General features: G+C 42.2%; 1 protein-coding gene across 2 annotated transcripts; it reads right to left on the reverse strand.

Annotated features, from left to right (window-relative positions):
• Nucleotides 1-13,462: 13,462 nt before the first annotated feature.
• Nucleotides 13,463-21,931, reverse strand: si:ch211-216l23.2 (uncharacterized protein LOC565061 homolog). 2 transcript variants are annotated; one of them, XM_056417085.1, is made up of 9 exons: nucleotides 21,524-21,931; nucleotides 21,255-21,341; nucleotides 20,299-20,366; nucleotides 19,881-20,004; nucleotides 18,441-18,640; nucleotides 15,657-15,935; nucleotides 15,359-15,526; nucleotides 14,811-15,056; nucleotides 13,463-14,606 (listed from the first exon to the last, which is right to left on the reverse strand). In XM_056417085.1, exons 1-9 carry the CDS (start codon nucleotides 21,589-21,591, stop codon nucleotides 14,569-14,571), a joined length of 1,278 nt encoding a protein of 425 aa, XP_056273060.1. In that variant the 5' UTR covers nucleotides 21,592-21,931; the 3' UTR covers nucleotides 13,463-14,568. The 2 variants fall into 2 exon arrangements, with proteins under 2 accessions (XP_056273060.1, XP_056273061.1); XM_056417086.1 differs by lacking the exon at nucleotides 18,441-18,640 and having other exon boundaries at nucleotides 15,657-15,985; nucleotides 21,524-21,928.
• Nucleotides 21,932-22,603: the final 672 nt, after the last annotated feature.

The raw sequence follows: 22,603 nt of genomic DNA on the forward strand, positions 1-22,603 counted from the left end.
AGTGGAAAGGAAAAGGATGGAATGGAGGAAGACACAGAGATGGAAAAGAGAATCTGTGGGGGGTGGTGACCTCGACCCATGTTGTGGGCAACCCTCAGCACTGTGAGAGGAGGTCCCAGACAGCTGGTTCCGGTTCTAGGACAGGTTGCGCCGCGCTGAGTGAGGCACATGGACTGATCTCCTGATGGACTGGGCATATCTGACAGTATCTCCTGTAGTCAAAAAGCGGACACCAAAACTGAATTGGAACTCTGGAAATTGAATGTAGAATGAATGAGGAATGATGATGGATGGAAATGATAAGTTCCTCATCACCATGACTCTGGGGGTCCTTTGGGGTCAGGCAGAGAAGCCAGAGATGAGAGGAAATCGATCAACCACTGTTAGAACCGTCTGTGTTAGAACATCAGTCAAACTCTTCACAAAATCCACCTCTCTGGATGAGGGAAATCCTGTCACAAAATCCTGCGAAATCGTGGACCATGTATGAATGGATGAGGTCTTATTACACGGTCTTATTACACTTACACGTGTGGAACTCGCAATTTTTTCATTTTTGGCCATCGTTAACCACCATGAAGGTTTCATTCATTTCTCATGGATATGGTTAATATGAGATCGAAAACAGCAGGAGAATGAGCTGTGGATGTGGAGCCCAGAAACAAACAAGGAAATATCAGGGACACCCTGAAACTCATTCACAAAAAGCTGATCTTTGTCATTTGGGACAGTCCTCAAATGGAACCTCCGACTGGAAGAGTTATCTGAGAAGGATGGTCTTGGGGAGGCTCCAGTTGGGCTCTACAAATAAGAGAGTGATATGCTCGGCACCTTGGACAAAGAGTCGGGACGAAAGAGAGTGTGAAGTTAGAGAGAGTGTGAATGAGTTGACCTGGCCTGAAAGGGTCATCAGACTTAGCCCTTTGTATATATTCTAGATTCTGTGATCTGTCCCTGCTGTGATTTGCTCTGCCTAAAATATATGGCTGAGACTCTGAAGGAGTGTAGCCCCAAAATTTAAGTTCTTTTACTTCTCCGCCATTGTCCATTTCCCAGAAGGTCTCGAATCAGGTAAAAGTCTTTGTTGTCTTCTGCATTCTGCAGAACCGTATTCTCCTTAACTCTCCAAAATCTCGGTGGAATCATCCTTCTCAGGCCAGACTTGTTACCTGGGGATGGTGAGTATGAGTGGAAGGGCATCTGTCTCTGAGAAGTTCTAGCAAGATCAATCAAGGGTCTTAGTTTATGAACCTTGGATTAACCAGAAAGACCAGAGGAACCTGCAGAGAATGAAGGGAAGTCCCAGAGAATAGAGAAACTTTACCAATCTATAGAACTAACTAGAACTCCTGGAAACTGAACCCCAAAGGGAGTCTGCACTGAACTTACTCACTGGGATCTGTGCTGGGGGTGAGTGAGGGGATAGTAATCCGAGACAGCTCAGTGCATAAAGTAATCAGGAACTTGACAATGGACTGAAGCATTGACCTGTCTGATGAGAACAAGGAACATTTTTTATTTTCTTTTAAACTTGGCGAGGACCTAGTCTATAATTTAGTGCCAACACCTGAGTGAATATCTAAGAATTACAAAAATCTGAAAACACTAAGATATTCAAAACTGAGTAACAACAAGACATTGAAAAACAGCACCATTTTGCTCACCAGCCAGGAGTTGACTGGTGATTGTGACCTACTATAGTGACCATTCTGAGTTTCTGACAGTCTTCATTTCTCCTTGTTTACCTGATTGACGGGCGCCCTGTTTTTAAATCCAACTTTGTGATGGTTCACTTAGTTGAAGCAGTTGTAGTCAGTTGATGGTCATGGCTATGGACTGGAGTCTTTCCCACTAGTAGGCTGTTTCTTCTTGGAAGGCGAAAGACTGAAGTCTCAATGGACTGGAGTGAATGACCCACAAAAGATTCCGCCCAAGACGGATTTATGAAGACATCCGCAAGTGGAGATTGATGAAGAGCCGGTGTAATCAGTGGGACCAGTAATCAGGAGAATCAATCGAGAGTCTCCTCAAAGAAATGGTCTCGGTGAGAGAGATCAATGGGACAGAAGAAATCTCGCTGTAGGAGGTAGCATGGCTAAATAAACCGCCTCCGTAGCAGGCGATGGTGATGGTCAAAATGCACCCATCTCTATGAAATCGATCCAATGGTAACATAAGTTTCGGGTCTCTTCTACCATCTGCAGTAGCCCAGGCTGCAGCTCTTCCGTTTAAAGACACAATAGCGCCGCTTTACCATGCTCAGATAAAAAAGCTGCTGGTTGTGTTTGAATGCAGATCACATCTGTACCAAAAAGGTTCAGATTCGAGAAGTCTCCAAAATCTCTCTCCGGAAGCCGTACAGCCCGCGGGAGAAACAATCTCTGGCCTCCGCTGGGTCAGCTGCTCAGCTATTCACAGGGATGGTGTCAGCACGTCACCGTCTCTGATGAGGAGAAAATCTATTCATTGGTGAACCAGTTGTTGCATCTGTGTAGATAATTCTTCCATCTGGCTGCCTCGCGCCTCTCAACTTCTATTTCCTTCGCTTTTTGTCGGTATTTTTCCTGATGAAAATCAACGTCTCGCCCTGTACCGACAGAACCGACGTACCGGGGTTGGCCTGGGGGCGTGTAATGTAGTTCCGTTCTGTTACGAGCGTTCGTTCTTAGAAGTAGGACCAGACACTACCCAAGGGAGACAGAGATAAATGATTTGTAAGTATTTTATTTTTGTAATTTTTCAGAAAGCTCACGTGCAGTGAACAAAATGAGGGATCAAAAAGTCAAGATCAAACGACCTGATCATGGCAACATGAAAAGACAAGAAACACAAAAGAACACTGAGGCAGACAAACAAAGAGAATATGGTAACACCAATCAGGGGACCCAGGACACGGAGTAGGAATTGGGGAGAGGAGACAGATGACTGAGGTGAAAAGAGCCAGAGGTGTGAAGAAATGAAAAGGAAGGAATGAATAAATGAAAACAACTAGCATATCTGAACCTCTCTAGCATACACTAAGACAAACAACCCCCCTGAGTGCTGAGCGATTAAACATCTCTCTTGTTCTGCCTGTTTTGTGACATGCCTAAAAGGTGCCTAATATTTCTAGACTGAAATAATATCGGCATTATAATTTTTATAAATATGAGGATTTTTTTGTTGCCTATTTTGTGGAGCCCCCTCAGGACTTGGTGCCCTAAGCACAGCGCGTAGTGCGCTATGGGAGCAGCGGCGCTGGTAGTAGTTTATAGCACAAACAACAATGAACTAGTGGAGGCGGCAAGGTGCTCAGTGTTGCCAGATTGGAGATGGTGAAGTATCGTACCAAAAGCTCAAAATGGTCGTATTTGGAGGATAATTTTCGTGTATCTGGCAACCCTGAGATCGGCCGACCAATGACTGTTCTCTATACAGTCAGAGCTCGCCAAGAAGTCAGAGCTCGCCAAGAAGGTGGAAGACACCATTTCTAAAACTTGTAAGGGGTAATAACTAGTTTGTGAAAGACCCAGAGAAACACAAATATCCGACGAAGCAAAATCCTGGACGTTTATGGAATCCCTGCCGGACGCATTTTTTAGGTCTCAAAAAGAGGACATGTCCGGGGAAAAGAGGACGTCTGGTCACCCTAGGTTAGCTTAGCTTAGTTTAGCATAACGGCTGGGAAAAAGTAAAATCTGCCCACCAACACCCTATAGCTCAATAATTTATCTGTTACTGCGAGCTCAGGAAACAAGTGGGGGCCTCGGGAAGACACTGCTCCCAACCATAACACGGTCCAGATCGTAAACCACAACATGCCGTTTTTACACTTTGTTTTTGTTGGGAATAAACAAACATGATACAATGTGTTGGAAAGGAGGCCTCGGCCGTTTGAAGACGAGCAGTGCTCTTTGCTGACGATGTGGTCCTGTTGGCCTCCTCGGACCGCGACCTCCAGCGTTTTGCAGCCGAGTGTGAAGCGGCCACGGTGGATTGCTCCCTCCAGGTGGGGACAGAGTGTTGGTCACGAGTGAGGGTAAGATGGAGAGAGATCAACAGGCGGATCAATGCGGCTGCAGCAGTGAAACAGGCGCTGCACCGGACCGTCTTGGTGGAGAGGAGCTCTCAATTTACTAGTCGGTCTCCGTTCCAACCCTCCAGCTATGGTCACGAACTCTGGGTCGTGACACAAATGGCTGAAAATTAGTTTTAGCCTTAAAATATAGGGTAGGGGCCTAAGGAGCTCAGACATCAGGAGGGAGCTTGGAGTCGAGCCGCTATACTCCTTCCTGTCGAGTCAGCTGAGGTTGTTCGGGCATCTAATTCGGATGTCTCCTGCCCGCCTCCCATAAGAGGATTTACAGGCACGTCCAACTGGGAGGAGACCCAGGACACGCTGGAGGGATTATATCTCCCAGCTGGCCTGGGAACGCCTCGGGATCCCCCAGAAGGAGTTAACCAATGTTGCAGGTGAGAGGGAAGTCTGGGTCAGCCTGCTGGGTCTGCTGCCCCCGCGACCCGACCCCGGACTAAGAGGCTGGAGATGATGGATGGACACAATGTGTTATTTAGTGATTTAAAGAAATATGGACTGGGAAGCATATTTTGTTTCCTTTTGGAGAGAGCCATGCGAGTTGTATCACATTTTTACAATATTGATGCTAAGCTAAGCTAGCCAGCTGCTGGCGAAAGAAGCTTTATGTTAACCAAACTTACACAAGAGTAGTTTCAGTCTTCTGCAAGAAGAAGAAGAAGAAGAATACTCAAAATGTCAAACTACTGCTTTAAGTGGATGCTATCAACAAGGATTGAGCCTATTTTCATGGTGGGACATGTACCCCTAATCCTCAAAGATGCATTGTTTTTTAAATAGCATTGTGTCCTCACCAAAATCTCTCGAAACTACATCTTCATCCATTTAGCCGCCATAATCCAGAAGTGAGAGTGAAGTCTGAAAAATGGCTTTGCAATCGTGTGAGGCAGAGCTCCTGGGACTTGCCCTGGGTTTCACCTCTCAGACTACATCCTGGCTGCAATCTGATGGAGCTTGTTGGGGTTTGTGATTATGATATTTGTTATACTTTCTTCACTTTTGAGATACCTGTGTCTTATTAATGTATTACTGTTCATTAAATAGGTCTGTAAAAAATCACAGTGAAGCCGAAGTAATTCAAGAACCTTTTCTTTGTGTTTGTTTTTTCACAACAAAAGAAAGAAAGAAAACTAAATTGTGTGTGTACAACTGGTACGCTCACATACAATGACACGTCTGCGTGATGTGTGCCTCCCTCTCTCGGGGTCCTGCAGCCTCAGCCATGAGAGGTTGCTAAAAAGAAACAGTAGGCAATGTGACAAACCAAATCTACATTCTTTCATTCTCTTTCTCTCTTCTCTTTCTTCCTATTCTCAGTTCTCACTGAGTGCTCGGCTCCAAACAATGGCACGTTTCCCTCAACGATCTCTCACAGCAGGGAACCCACCCCCTTCTTCCTAATTTCCCCTCCACCGAAACAGAAAAGAGCCCCCGCTTAAGAGCGCCATTAGGGCCGGGCCATTTTTCTTCTTCTGTTTCTTACTCTCGGAAGAAAGGGGAAGTGTTATCTGTGGCGGACAAACTTAACCCAATTAAGATCTGGTGGGGCGCAGGGGCTTATAGCTCGGGACACAGCTGGGGCTGCCAGCTTGCCAAGCAGGCACACAGCCAGCCAGTCAGCCAGACAACCAGCCAGCCAGGCAGGCAAGTAGCCAGCCGCCCACTCAGTCAACCAGCAACCAGTCAAACAGTCAGGAAGCCAACCAGCTGCCTACTCGGTACCCCCACCAGCCTGGCAGTCGGACAGATGACCAGCCAGTGAACCAGGCTGCTCAGCAGCCAGCCAGGCGTTCTGTCAGGTATCCGGCCCATCAGACGACCAGCCTCTTCTGTCCTGAAGGGACGCTCAGCTCTGTTCAAGAACCGGTCGTGGTGTCTAAAAAGGTCAAATCTAAGCCACGTTAATCTCCAGAGCCCATATGAAGTGACTTTAACCATCAATAAAGAACATTAATTTAGGAATGAAGAGTTCAGATGTTTTCAAGACATTTGTACGGTCGCTGTGACTAACCCTCCTTTCCTGCTGGTTGTCATGAGTAGGGATGGGTATCGTTTGGGTTTTTTCCGAAACCGGTGCTAAACCGGTACTTTTAAAACGATACCGGTGCCTAAACGGTGCCTGAACCGATACTTTTTATTAAAAACGCACAATGAGGACATTAAAAACCTCTTCGGCCATATTCCCTGTAAAAGCCGTTATCATGGCGCACTGACACACAACGTATATCGGACTGTTAACAAACACAATATATGTTCTCCGTTATATGATGTGTGTGTATATATATACAGGACTGTCTCAGAAAATTAGAATATTGTGATAAAGTTCTTTATTTTCTGTAATGCAATTAAAAAAACAAAAATGTCATGCATTCTGGATTCATTACAAATCAACTGAAATATTGCAAGCCTTTTATTCTTTTAATATTGCTGATTATGGCTTACAGCTTAAGAAAACTCAAATATCCTATTTCTAAATATTAGAATATCATGAAAAAGTATACTAGTAGGGTATTAAACAAATCACTTGAATTGTCTAATTAACTCGAAACACATTTTCAAATGTTTGATTTTGTTTTGCTGTTATAAATCTTTTTTTTTACTTGGTCTGAGGAAATATTCAAATTTTATGAGATAGGATTTTAGAGTTTTCTTAAGCTGTAAGCCATAATCACCCATATTAAAAGAATAAAAGGCTTGCAATATTTCAGTTGATTTGTAATGAATCCAGAATGCATGACATTTTTGTTTTTTTATTGCATTACAGAAAATAAAGAACTTTATCACAATATTCTAATTTTCTGAGACAGTCCTGTATAAATATATATACTTATATGTGTGTATATATATGTATGTATATATATATACAGGGGTGCACCGTGCACATAACTTTTGGTACTCACTCCATATGTAGCGTCAGCTTTTGTGACGTGCGCGAGACGGAGAGCCGAGAAGTGTTACGTGACAGAAATGACATGCTGTTGTGTAGAGACGATCAATATCAGATCGGTCAAGTACGCAAAGGCGCGAAGTAACACAAGTCATGATGCCTTCACAGGATGAGCGGGAGGTAAACGCTAGAAGCACCGCATTCACTTTACAAAGTAACCAACCAGTAATGTAAGCCGGCGCGAGCGTTCAGGGCCTGATCAGACACGTCAGAGAAGGTCAGAGATCGGTCTGTGGGGAGCACCACTGGGTCAAGACTGGGCTTCTTGAGAAGAGGTTCAGCTTCTTTGAAGGACTGTGATGGGTGGCCTGGTAGTGAAGACAGATTGATCATATCTAGTAGAGAGGAGCTGACTAAAGGTTCACTAAACAGGCAGCTAGAAGGCTTGGTGAAGGTTGTCGGGAGAAAAGCAGTCTGTCATTTATCAGGTTTTACAGCTGTTTCTAAGGTTCCTGTATTCGGGGGATATATGAGAACCTGTTGAGGACAATATTTAATTAATTTGGACTCTTATAGGGAGAATTGTATCATGAAAGCTCACGAAGTCGCTACTGAGGGCTATGCACGGCTCAATGGAGCTGTGGCCCTTTGTCAGCTACACTGCTGAAGAGAAACCTGGGGTTGTTCTTATTTTTATGTCCATGGTGAGTAAATGACTGCTTTGACATTACAGGGGGGGGGGGCTTCCTACCATTTGAAAGACTATCTTGACTGACTCTCTGAACGCCATATCCTTTCAGGTTTTTGCGATGTTTCTTTAATTTGTCGGTTTGAAGGTTACACCATGGAGCTGCCTTTCTTTGTTTAATCATCTTTGATTGGTTTAGAGGTGCAACAGAGTCAAGCAGCACATATGGAAGTGGCTTTCTGTTATGGTGCAGTGTGGAGGACCCAAACGCAGCCAGAGTTTCACGAGAAATCAGCTTTATTTCCAGGACAGGAACACGGACAAACACCACACAGGAACAAAAAGGACGATCCGACACCAGACAAACAGAAGGACACAGATTAAATACACAGGGGAACGAGACACAGGTGGAAACAATCAGGGCGTGGCTGGAAACAATCAGGAAAGAAACAGACAAGCACAGGGAGGGAAGAGCAGGGAAAACAGGAAACGAGACAGGGACTTCAACATAAAACAGGAAACACACAGATCCTAACACTTTCATTATCAACATCCCCATGCATATTAAAATCACCTACAATAAGTACTTTGTTTGTTTTAAGGACTAAACATGATCACAAGTACAGACCTGGGCTAGAATTGGCTTTGGTGTTTTCCAGGTTGAATCCAAAAATAAGGTTTTCAAAAGAGTTGTGATTTAGTTTAGTTTCAGGGTTGCTTCATAGTCAAAGATAGCTTCTCCTCCACCTCCGTGGCCAGTGCCTCGAGGTATGTGAGTATTGACGTGACCGGATTCATTCAGGCTGACATATTCTTCATTAATTCAAGGGCCTTCCTCTGTCTGCAAACCCGGGCAATGACTTCTCCTATATGCATGTGAGTGTTGCATTAAGATAGACTTGGAAAACAATTTAAAATCATCCTTTAACTGTCAATGCATTGACTAATAAGTCCCAATATGAAATAAAACCTAGTTCATAAAGATCTTCTCAGGCGGTCTACGGCGTGGTCTCTGTGTATCTTCCTGGAGGATGAAGGCCACACGGCCACAAGGACTGGAGTGGATACTGAAGTTGTGCTGCTTGTAAAACACATCGCGTCACATGATTGTTTCTTCTGTAACGCAATAGCTGCATCGCAATGGTGTCATTTCTCAAAGAGATCATTTGCAATTAACCGAAGGACAAAAGACCCCCTTGTCATATGCAAATGTGGATTGAGACTGAGACATCATCACCCCGTATATGAGAGTGCACTCATGCACGCACACATACACACATACACACACACACACACACGCACAGCAGCATATTTCAAAATCATCAAACCTTCTTCCCCTGGTGCCACACCTCACGCTGGCACACACACAAACACGCTCACCCCATGATCCGTACACGAGTGCCAGATACACACTCCAACAGCCAAACATGTTGATAATTAGAGCCTTGTTATTGGAAGGTGTTAGCACAACAATTAACACCCTAATGTGTGTGTGTGTGTGTGTGTGTGTGTGTGTGATGGTGGTGGTAGGAGGGAATGTGCTGGTTGTCGTGTGTGTGCAAACCTTCACGTGATGCCGGCTGGTGAGGAAGTCTGTGTGCATTCCAAACACCACGCCGCCTGAACACACACACACACACTCACACTCACATTGAAGCAGACTCACACACATGTGGAGAGCGTTCTGTGTAACAATGAAACAGTTTCCCAATTTGATGAAGTTCCTGTGAATTCTGACACAACGGCAACGGGAAAAGTTGGAGTGATAAATTCTGATTGATAGAAGTTGTTTCCCAGTGGGGAACAGAAGAGGGGGAGGAGGGGTGTACTTGGGGGGTTACGGGTGGGTAAAAGGAGATAGAAGACAGCGGAGAAGAGGACGTTGAGAGGTGCAGCTGGAATGCACAGAAACGGATGGAGGAGCAGAGAGAATTTGTAGTTGTGTGTTTTTAATCACGTGTTTGCACTTTCTGCTTAAATGACTCGAGCTCTGCGACAAAGGAAACGGGATTGACAGAAGGACGAGGGTGCAGACGGAGGTGGGAAAGCAGAAGGAACAGTTAGGAGAAGAGGATGGGATGGGGGGAGGACAACATATGTGTCTGTGTGTGTGGGCATAGATTTTTTTTCTCCAAAATCCTCCATTTCTATCCTTGTTTATTTATCTTAATTCATTCACTTATGATATTTATAAAATAGATTTTGGTTGATTTAACAATCAAATCAAATAAAAACTTTAATTACTCTTTGTACCTTTGATTTATTTACAGACTTGTTTTTATTATTTGGTGATTAATACTGACAAATAAGAAAGATAATCACAAAGCAGAAATAATGACACTAACTTTTCTTTTTGATACATTTAAGCTCAGCTACATGTGAACGATCAGAATGTCTTCAGCTCGACATCAGGAGCATTATGTTTTCATGAACTGCACTTTTAAGGAATGGGAATTTTTAAAAAGATAACGTTATTCTTCCTGGTGCAATAACATCATTTAAATGGCATGAAAGAAGGCCGCATTATTCTACTTTTAAGTACATTTTTTGTGTGTCATCATTTAGTTCCAACGTAAATAGTCCCAATTGTGCCTGAAGTAAAAGTTATAGTAGAACATGCCAAGAACAATGACAGGGATACAAAGCATATATGAGCATATAGTGGGTGTTTCCTTTAAAACATACACACACACACACACACACACACACACCACTGATTGGTGAATTCAATAAATACAAAGATTGTTTTTGGACCAAATTCCTAACAAGCAAGAGAAATACTCCAGTGAGACACTTACGATATGAATTTTAAATACTTGAACACCAACAGTATGTGCTGCTGCTGTTGTTCTATCCACAATTCTCTCTCACACACACACTGTCCAATCTAAGCGAGAAAGAGGGTGTGTGTTTGTGTGCGTGTGTGTGATAGTGTGTGTAGGCTGGTGTAATGAGGTGGAGACAGTTGTCCATTACTTCCTGTGTTGATGGGCTCCTCGCAGCAGTGCGCCCACAGCTGGATAAGAGGAGGAGGAACCCACAAGGAGAGAATATCAGACGCACATATTCACCCTCTGTGGGCTTGTGTTGGTGTCTTTGACTCACACTTTTGTGTGGCAATAATATCAATCCAACTTTATTCTAAAGCAGGTCTCAGAGCAGTTGTTAATCGCCTTCACGCAGAAAAATGCCGGATAATAGTTCAAATGTAAACTCCCCACAATAAACGTTGAGAGGAGCCGTGGAACATCCAGTTTCATACAGATATGATTACATTTTACAGGAAGCTCGTCGCAATTTACAATGATAGAAGCCTGATCCGGTCAGGCACATTTAAATAGCAAGACCGTTCTTTGGGAATAAAACAAAATAGGCAAAATAAAAGGTTACATTATGATGAATTATTCATGCATATTGTTTAGGTGGTTGATTTGGGCGATTGTAACTTAGATTGCTGTCCTGTAAAGACGTGGAAACCTAGAATAAAACCAAATGGTGATCTCATAAAGTGCACATAGGGACTGGAGCAGAGGCTTCACTCACACTACATGCTAGTGAGACAGCCAGTTGGAACACACACATCGCGTTGTGTGTTCTGTGTACACAACACAGAACGATCAGTTTGAAGTGTGTGTTTCTCCTCTAGAATCCAGATGTATAACACACACAGACACACTGCTGCAAATAAACCAGATGGATAAATAAACATGTTCCTCATATTTTTTTAAGTAACCTGTGAGGAAAACAGTTACAAAATAATATCATTAATAGATTTGATAGATTATCAAAAAGCGGTATGCTAAACAACCTCATTACAATGCAAGGAATAACCTGCCTATGTGTGTGTTTAGCACATAAAGCAGGTACAACATTGTTGCTGACTTAAATATATTATAACCAATTGCACATTTGCACTTTCATGTATAAAACATAATATAAGAAAGCTGAAGTGCATTTGTGTGTAATGGGTAATCCTGCTTACTCCAGTCAGGCCTCGGGAATTCAGTCTTTGTCAAGAGAAGGAACACACATGATAGGACTGAGGACTTAGAAGAACAAACTTGTATATTTCTACATTTTTTACCGTTCACATTCTGTCCAGTGTTGTATGTCAGTAAAGGAAAAGCAGGTGTACGTCGCCATCTAGAGTATAACATTCATAATGTCACCATAGAAGCATATTTGTGTATGTTGAGAAATCACTTTGGGTTTAATTGTCCCTGCACAGTGTATCTAGCATCCCAGGAGAGCAGGGGGCATCTGGTTTCATAGGGCTGCCACATCATCTTTTATTAACATTTCTAAAATCTAAGTAGATACCTAACACCACACACAACGCGATGTGTGTGTTACAACTGGCTGTCTCACTAGCTCAGTGGCAAAATATGCATGTAGTGTGAGTGAAGCCTCTGCTCCAGTCCCTATGTGCACTTTATGAGATCACCATTTGGTTTTATTCTAGGTTTCCACGTCGTTACAGGACAGCAATCTAAGTTACAATCTTCCAATACCTAAAAAAGGAAATAAACTGAATTGAATTAAAACCTCAGATGTGCTTTAGGCACCATACAGTTGTATGCTTGATGAAAGCTCTCCAAAGGACTCTGAGGACGTGTACACACTCGCTTGATTGAAATGTTTCTAATTCTCTTCAGTTTTATTAGTCTTCCTGGTTTATTTTGATGACCTCGTGTGTTTTTAGAATAGCTTAGCAAAGGTTTAATGAGCCGCCAGAGCCTATTGCAATATTCATTCAGGGAGAAGGGTCTCCATATAAAGCTCAAACACTGTTCTGGGCTGGTCATGGTTAAACGATGTGTTATCGTGATACTCGTTACACTTATTAGAGGTTGGAGGGAGGCGTACATTTCTAAAGCGTACAAAACTGTGGGGATAGCACATGGTTAACTAGCATTAGCATTTCTACGCTACACTAGCTGGGTATAGTACTGAATGTATATACTTGCTGCTTTTGCGTTTTATATTATTTTAACTGTGATTAAAGTAGGAATAGTTATTCCTTCATTTAAATGTCTTATGTCTGGATGTCCAGGTGATGTGATTGCTCCTTTTTTATGCTGCAGTCTATCGTTATCTTTTCACAGTTCTCACTGCTCAACCACTTTGACATCCTGGATACGTCCTTCATACACAATGTAGATCCTTTTGCCCGCTTCTCTTGGAAGCTGTAGAGACCCAAAGTCTTTCTTTGTACGATGCTAGGAACATGTTTATTTCTGCTGAAGTTTGGGGACCTTTGGGATTGACTCGTCTCACGTGGCGCTTTGCGGATCTGCAATTGTATGAAATTAAGCTTTCGCTTTATTTTTCAATACAGGAGGTTGACTATGAATATTGGAACGTACCTCAAGTTGCCTGCTGTGCTCAAACAATTTACTGGCATGTTAATTTAACACAAAATACAGAGAACACTAAAGTCTACAGTCCATGATAATATCCTATAGAGACATTTTATACTCGTTTTATAAAACAGATATGCAAATCTGATAGAGTAGAGGCCTTAATCTGTTGCCCAAAGCATCTCTTCTAAATATTGATGTGATCATGGAATATGCAATTTATTCCACCCTGACTGACAAAATTGTAGACTTTTAACATTGAGGTATGTTGCTTAGTGCAGAACAAACCCAAATAACATTGTGATTCAGTGGTTCAACTGTCAGTACTGATATAAGAGTGCATACTTAAAAAGGTAACTTTTATTTTTTTAACCAGACAAAACAGAATAACTAAACATGTCAATTAAACAAAGATTCTTGCTGTTGTGTAATCTATAATTGGCCACACAATAAAACATCAGTTCCATTTTTAATAAGTTTTTCTCAGTCGAGGTAACAAACACAAGTACACGGAATATACAAGCAGTGACCTGTTGCTGGTGTACGGTGATGGGGAGATGACTTCATAACGTGTTGCTGCCTTTTCTGAACTGGAAAAATGCTGCAAATTAATATGACAACCAAATCATTGTTTCTCCTCTGAATAGCTTTCCTTTATTTTCTGTGTTGAGGTGTTCAGACACAATTATGTGAAGAAAATCCAATGTGTTCACTTGTCTTTTCCTACATTAGTGACACAATAACATAAAGAGATTCATATACGTAGGAGTGTGTTAACAAAGACCACAGACAGGGGAGTGAAACTGACTGATCAATTATGGAAGATTCATTGATTTTGAGCATAACACCAACTCCTTCAGAACGATTCATTCTACTCAGGACAAATATAAAATGAGACATAAACACAGAATACAGCTTGTAAAAGCAGACTTTTAATTGGGTGTTTAATCTCTCGACCCCAGATAATCTTGGAGAACTCCATGTAAAATCTTAAGCACTGTCTTGGAACACGTATACAGCAGGTAGGTTACCTGCGATCTTCATTAGGTACAGAAAAATAAACCCCGCTGTCCATTGGTTACCAGGAGCGTTTGTGCATTCACAAGTCAGATGTTTATCATGTGCAGCTTCTCTCTATAGCCTAAAACTAACATTAACAAATCTAAAAAAGGCAAACTGGAAGTATGAAAATTGTTGGGTTTTTCTTTAATGGGATGACTGCGTGAAAAGTACAGTACATTATAAAGACAAAAGGGAAGAACAGTAATGAAAAGATGCTTAAAATGATCAGTTATAAGAATACTCCATTTCCTCCACAATTATATTATTTCACATTAACTACCATCTTTTCAATTCAACAGAGTTCCTTGAAGAAAAAAATGAACAAAAACAAAAAGGTGACTGATGCAGGCTCCAGGACATTTCTGTTCTCGAAGTAGCTGAAATGTTCAAAACACTTCTGGCACTTGTAGCCTGCAAGTCTAACAGTGTGTGTGTGTGTGTGTGTGTGTGTGTGTAGGTGTGTGTGTAGGTGTGTGTGTGTGTGTGTATTATTTTTTTAGTGTCGGGGGCCACTCGGTCGTGGGAGAAGGGCACCTGATGAAAGGAAGACAGGAGAAGGAAAACAAAAAAATCAGTTACACAGTAAGGTTAAACAGTTTGGGGTTTTAGTTCAGTTTTTCTTTTCACACGCTGGATTGCAATCCTGAGACAACAAGTAACTTATATACATCTTATTAAAAAAGGACAAATGATCTATATCAAGACAACGGTGACGTAAATAAAGTAGAAGTGACCCACCTGGAGAAGCGAGAAGTGGAGGGCGGCAACTCTTTAGAGAAGGCGGGCCTCCTCTATTTAGGAGAGGGCCCCTGGGGCCTGGATGGTATAGAGGAAGGTGATGGAGTAAGGGCCCACGGGACATGGAGGGACCACCGTAGGGGTTGTGTAAGGACTGGGGGCCTCGAGAAGATGAGGCCCCTAACGATGGACCAGGAGGCCGATGCAAGGACAGTAGAGGCGGAGGTTTGGTTTTGGGATAGGAGCCTTAAAAATTAGACGGAAGAAACGTTGGAGTGAAATCACAAGAGACCATGAATGGAAGTACCACATCTACATTGTAGATGCTGCTGATGAAATTATGAGAATGTATGTGTGCACGCATGTTATTCATGTAAATGAGACAGATACATTACATTAGAAACATCTCATGACAATGCAATCCAAAATAAACATGAAGACATCTCAAGACTTCAATTTGCCCATCAAGTCCTTTTCAAATTTTGGGGATTTATGGTTCCGACACCCTTGAATTTTTCAGGGAAAAAAAGAGCAAGTGGTCAACTGACCTGGTGAAGACAGGAGAGGAGCCGGCTGGAGGGGGTGGTCCATCAAGGACCCACCGGCTCCGCCTCCAGACTGGGGTTGAGGGGGCCCGGGTGGCGTGGGGAGCAGAGGAGGTGGTTTCCCCAATCCTGGAGGTAACATGTTCCCTCTCTGTCCCTCGGTGTTGGATGCTGGAGACAGAAAAGTCCAAAATTAAAGAGCACACGACAAAGTACGAGTCTAAAACAACGAACAGGTAAGAAGTTAAAGGTGCAGCCAGTAAGACAATGACACGGCACCGGTCCCAGCTCTCCAAGGTACCTCGTGTGTGATCCTGCCGGGAACGGACATATTCCGAGATGCTTTCCATCTCCTCCGGGTAGAGATGCACCCCGTCGGCTAACAGCAAGAGGAGCTGACGGGTTTCGGAGGGAACCGCGTGGCGCTCGATCTTTTCCCGTTCCAGGAAGTCATCCAGCAGTTGCGACGCCTTGGCCGCACTGTCTGCGGGGTCCTTCAGCGGGCGCTCTTTGACGCGTCTGCGACTGTACTCGGTCGCAACAAAATCCATGGCCTGGTCTTTGGGCATGTTTCGATGGACTGGGGGGACGGGGGGGAATTGTAACATTAATGGTGAAGGGGTCAGGGGACTGAAGGAGAAGACAGAGGCAAAGTAAGAAAAACAAAACCGTAGAAATGGCAGTAAAATCAATTGCTCTCATACTGAGGCTGACCCGAATGCTTCGAAGCTTCGACCGTTGCCATGGTAATGGGTGTCCAAATCAGTATTAGATGCATCTGTTTTATTTTTATTACAAAGCCTATGCATTAACACAAAGAGCACATGAATAAGGAATATTAATTCCAGATTCATTATGCATCAACATGAATTATTATTTTTATTCTTTTGAATTTTCCTCAAATGGGTATCACTGTTTATTGTGTATAGAGTGAGTGTGGCAGTGTGTGTGTGTGTGTCTATCAACAGACAAACATTCTGTTAGCCAGGCTGATGTGTTGGCATAGACGATGGTCTATCTACAGATAGATCCACGGCACATCCTTGAAGTCTGTTTTTTTGTCGTCATCTCACCTTAAACAACAATAGCAAAGTAAAGGACAATTTAAGTAAATAATGGTCGCCGGTTTGTCGTTATCCCACTGCCGCTTTGATGCACCCGTCGAAGCTTCAAATATCATCATTCATTCCTCACTGATGCTTTGAAACTCCAGACATGGTATTTGGGACAACTCTAGTTCATACTGGACACATACTGGCATCTATTTAGTTTGAATGCCATAGGGACAGCACATTCAACGGATCACTTTTTGGTAGGAAGCACTTTTAAGCTGGTATTCTTGAATTCATGTTGTGGTTTGTTGGGGAAGAGGGGCGTTGAGGAGCGTTGAGGGTCATGCGATTTGTGTTGAGATGATCAGTAACTTTATTTATGTCTTCCATTTTGTTCCTGGACATCAAATACTTGCTTTGTCCACCTTTATTATGTTTTCTTTATCATGCATTCAGGCATGCAACACTAAAACACAATGAATAACTTTAGATGATTTGTGTATGTTAATTATGCGGTGCAATAAATAATTCCTGTATTATATTTGCTTTAAGTGATTTTGTTTTTGTTGTGTAGAATGTATTTTGGCTTCCTTTTTGTAAACTACACAGAAAATCATTATCATGGAATAACAACATCCCTTTGCACAGTGTTGATGTTCTTTTATATCATGCATCTTAACATATGTAATACGCATATTTGTTTGTGCATGGTGTGCTATTTAAAAGGGTTTTGCAGGGGATCTAAATCGCACAGGTTTCTTAATGACTTAGGCACATGTGATGTGTATTTCCCCATTATTTGACCATTTTCAATATAATATAGAAATAACTGTAGCCAAACACATTTGAAACTATCTGTTGACCAGTTGTATGCAGCTCATGGTATAGATGTTGACAATAGCAATAAAGCTGATGGCCCGAGCTCTGAAAACAACTGAAGTTGTGGTAAACCATAGAAAAAAGGAATAGATTGACATTTTGGAGTTTGCTTATTTACTTCAAATACCACATCTACAGCAAGCCTAACTTGGCATAACACTGAAAACAGCTAGCCCGGATGGATACGAGAGTAGTACTTAGGGTTGTCACGATACCAAAAATTAGAACTTCAATACGATACCTGCCCTAAATATCACGATACCCGATACGATACCAGAATTCGATGCGATACCACAATTATACGAAACTGGTATATTTATCTATAATCGTAATAAATAAAACATCTGTATGGTTCTCGTTTTACCAGCTTGTTCAACACTTAAACACTTCCTTCATTGTCTGTATGTCAGTGGGCTTTTCTTCACTGTCTGTAATTTAGCCAACGTATTTTGTTTTTTTCTTCTTACATCTTTGTTTACAAAAAGCTGAGGACGGTTGTGACTTGACTGTTTCTCCCCAGCTGTGCGCTCCTCAGTGCTGCCTGTGTGAGTGGGTAGCCCCGCCCCCTTGCAGGCAGCACATGCATGACAGGGAGCGGATCTATCTATTTTAATGAAGTATCGATACGAAAAATATGCAAAACCGTATGGTTTTAAACGTATGGGTACCGCGGTACCTTTTTTAGTATCGGTACACCGTGCAACCCAGAAGTACTGATCTTCTCATCCATCCCTTGGCAAGGAAGCAAAACCAAAATGTGGAACTACTCCTTTTACTTTGCTACGTTGGGGCTTCTCAGTTTATTATGCATGTACTGTCATGTAATGTCAACGTGTATTACAGTAGCAGCAGCCGGTGATGATAAGCCATTGATGTATATAGACTGAAGGAATATTGGGAATATTTGATAGACTTGGAGATCATCTTTTTCAGTTGAGTGCATCATTGTGACTTTAGAAGTCTAGTTGTTGGTGTTTTAATGAGTATTTCTTGTTTTTATGTGGTTTCATGCTAAATCTATATTTAAGGAGTGGTTTATTTTGGTGGAATCTGCATCAAAGGTAAGCTGCATTAGACCATTAGTTACAAAGTGGTGGAGGGTTGTCACTGAGGTGGTTTCGCTAAGCTTAAAGGAATGAGGGGCAGGGACTTACTTTTGAGGGACTCTGAGAATATGATAACAGTGCAGGAGGACAGAACTACATTTGTCTGCTCCACCAGAATACATAACGGCGAGCCGTCTGCTCGGACGTCCTGCAGAGCTCGGGTCAGGCCTGACTCCGCCTCAAGGTAGAGCATTTCCACTGACAGGCCACGCTCCTGCAAGCACTGGCTTAGCGATTTGGGGTAATCCCTTTGAGAGGAAGAGAAACACTTTGTTAACTTGACATGTCATGTGTATTAAGTGACTCAGCTGGCATGTAGAGAAACCTAAATGATATATCTGAGGGGAACAGAGTGTTATAACTTGATTTATACTGTGCTTATCAACAGAAACGGAAGCGCACGTCATCATTCCTTTTATGCGGTGAAATCTATTTCTATCTTTAATTAGACCGGACCACGGGTCGTATTGTGTGGAGCTTTGTGTGGCACCAAAACAACAAGTTGTTGGCTCTCCCGTAGATGCATTTAGTGTTGTAGCAGAATGTGTTTAGAAAATATATGGATGACTTTATTTTGAATTTGCAAAGAATTGTGGTCGTTCTGTTGCGACATTTGAATGTTAAATCAAAACTCTAAACATTTTCAAAAGACCAAGAAAAATAAAGTAACATCGACTTAAAAATGTATTGCAGCTCATTGACATACATATATGTTCTGACAAACATAATGAACAGTTGCTATAGCACTGATAAAGGGAATGTTGTTGAGGTAATACATACTGGATAACCTGCTGATAACAGGACGAGGTCTCATGATTAGAAGCATAGCAGAGCTAGCGTAATTAGCACTTCCAAGTAAGTCGGCTGGTTAGTCAGCTGATGTAACTCGGTCACAAAATAGATGCAGACACAGCTATTTATTTGTTTGATGTTTGCATTGTGTAGCAAGTGTGTATGTTTTATGCAGAACTGTTTTTTCAACAAACGAGGGTGAAGGTGGATCTAATGAACGGTGTTCATTGATGAGCTCAGTGCCACAACCGCTGCGACACCATTAACAAACATATCGGGAGAAGATTGTGCTGAATATTTCTCGTCATCGTGACAGAATAATTGACCTCTGTGTGTGTGTGTTGTTTTGAGAGAATGTGTAATCCAAGTCATATTTCACAGATATCTACTGTACAGTGAATAGAAGACGTTGGTGGAATGGGGCATGTGCTCGACACTGTTGAAGAAATAAAATATCAATATGCATATACTCATGGGTGAGGCTTTGGCTCTCAACATTCCGACATCAGACCTACAATCCACTGATTTTCAGTGACCCAAGTCAGAAAGTAAATTTGGAGCGTTTGCAGCCAGTAAAACGTCAACAAAGCTGTCGTATATAAGCAATGAAATCAGCAGTTAAGTACAAACCCTGCATGTACAAGCATATTTCTACTTGCACTGCTCGTTGTTTCAAAGTTAATAATGAGTACTCACAGGCACCGGTTGGTGACAGAGAGGACCACGCAGTCGGGCAGCTTCCTCTCCTCCTGCACCTGTCTGTAGAACTTCTGATACAGGGCTTTACGTCTGTCGGCTGGGGTGCAGCCGTCTAGCTTGGCTGGTCCGGGTGGTGTTGGGAGTAAAAAAATAAGATATTAGAAAACAGTAAGAAAGGTCATTGAAATGGCCATACTTAATCAAAGTTTACCTTAAAGTGTAAACCAATGAGGTACACTGAAATTACCGTAATTTAGATGCAGCGACACAATTACACAACATAGATTTTCATACGGATTTAAAAAGACAATAAATGGGGTGTTGCTGTGCAAGGTTTCTGAGCGCTTCATACAAAACAAAATAGAGCACAGTGGTTACTGTGCTTTTAGTGATCAATATAGGAAAAAAGTATCACCATTTGGCTGATGCTTGTACCCTTCGTACTTCACACTGCCGCTGTAGTTTTGCTCCAGCTCTTCGTAACTGAAAGAAAAAGCAGTGAAACAGGAGCATCTTTTAGTGGCATCTTAATGAGGAAGGCCTTCCTAAGCCTGCTGTTTACTATGTCATTGTATGCGATGACTTGATAAGAATGAAACCATGTCTCCTTATCCAAACAAGTGGCAGTTTCCTTCCAACAACCACACCCTTCAAAGAACTTGAGTTTTTAAGTGGCAGTCGGGAGGCAATGATACTGGATCGGTTATCGGGCTGATAACTTCACATACTGGATTGAATATAGGGGACGACGGGGCACGTCTTTTCAATTCAGTTCCATGTTTATAAGAATCATACATAAGACCGACATTGTAATTCCTGTGCAAGTGTTTGTGCTGCATTTGTTACTGCATTTAAAAAAATGTCACGCTTGTTCCTTTATGATTTTTATTTTATTTAGGCAGCATTACTAAATTCAAGTTGATTATTTGGTCCACATAGGGACAATCACTTAATGTAGCAAACATCTCATTATTCTTTTTTCCTCAAATACCTTCCGTGGTGCGAAAACATTCTTATGCGGAATGCTGAAATATTTAGATTGAACAATGTTGACTGAAAATCAGGCATCAGCACAATAATCTAAACCCATTCACTCCCAAACTGTGGTGGCAGCAGTAACAGAAATGCATTGCTTATTATAAATCCGACATGTTTCATTATGACCATGGTCAAGAAAACCATGTGTCTGAGGAAGCCTCATATAGGTTACTCGTCTTTCCACACCAGTTGTGATGAAAGGTGTTTTTTATGACGTGTTGTGGACTTCTCCATTATTACAAATGTGAATATTTCAGGACGGATGGATCTTCTACGAAAAAGACTAATAAAACCAGAGGTTTTGACTTGTAGCCGTGGTAGAGCTAGCGTTACCTTTCCAGGACATCCTTGGGCTCCTCGGTCCTCTCGTCTCGGTTAGGGTACGGCGCTCCTCTCCGAAACATACGCAGCTGTTGACCGCTGCACAACACAGGGAAGAAGTTTCAGGCTGTGCCTCGTCAAAATACAACGGACGTTACTGACGTTAAACGGCGACGCGAGGAGGTTCGCGTCAGTCGGTTGGAGACACAGTTTGTTTCCCACCGCCGCTACCTAGCTAGCTGCTAATGCTACAACTTGCTACAGCGAACCCCTCGGCTTACCTTCCGTTGGGGTTCATGTTGGCGGTCGGCCGCCGCGCAGCTGCAGACGACTTCGCCCAAGACGACATTTTATCTGCAACTTTACCCAAATAAACGGACTGCCTTTACTGACAGGGAGAGGGAGGGAGAGAGTGAGCGAGAGAGAGAGAATGCTGCTTGACGTTACTCCACCAGTGTTCTCCTTCAACCCTCACTGCCAGAGGAGGAGGGGGAAGAGGTGGAGCAGCTCTTCTTCTAGTGATTGACTTGCCATTTGACAGTTGATTGTATTACTGCCCCTAGTGGACTGGAAAGTTGGCTGCGAATTCAAACCGGAGTAAAACTGTTGATGCTTTTTTTGTTTTGTTGTTGTTGTTGTTGTTGTCGGATGTCTCATCCGTGGATTCTTCTCGAATGATGATCCTCGATCAATCAGATAAAAGAGTATTTTATCAAACTGGTAGCACTAAAAGAAAGGTGTGCTAGTTTCTGCCTGTTTAAAAAAGAATCATTTGTTTCAGATTAATTAATTTAAATGTTATAAATGCTTTAACAAATTACAAACATTTGTTTTTGATGAACTTCTGTCGTTTAAAAAAACATGTTGATCATGCTATTTGAAATAGCCCATGGGTATTTAACCGTAAATAGTTATTCCCGGGGTATATCTCAGAGTATTTCGATTTATGATGATCGTATGAGCTTTATTGAGATGTATACTACCGCTCAATAAACAGTTGTTGAGTTGAATAATATGCTCTTTGTGTTGAAGATGTAAACCACCTTATCTTATAATCATTGGCCATTGCAGAGTTATATCAATTTTATTTTTAACTCTGATGTCATTCTCAAGTGGTAGCTCGTGCGTATTTTGTGTCAGCTGTTGGTCATTGTGATTACATATTCTATAGTGTTAGGCACCAGCTCGATTCCAACTGAAATGTTATATATTTATTTATATATTATTTAATTTATGGGCAATACCTGTCTAGCTTCCCAACCATCCTCCTGCGTATTTATAGCACTAACCATGAAACCTGTCCAATTCCTGTGTGGGGCAATACGCAGGGGAATGTTGTTGGATCTTTACACTCAATGGTT

This window comes from Pseudoliparis swirei, chromosome 6 (genome assembly GCF_029220125.1).
Source record: "Pseudoliparis swirei isolate HS2019 ecotype Mariana Trench chromosome 6, NWPU_hadal_v1, whole genome shotgun sequence".
In the NCBI taxonomy this organism is placed as follows: domain Eukaryota; kingdom Metazoa; phylum Chordata; class Actinopteri; order Perciformes; family Liparidae; genus Pseudoliparis; species Pseudoliparis swirei.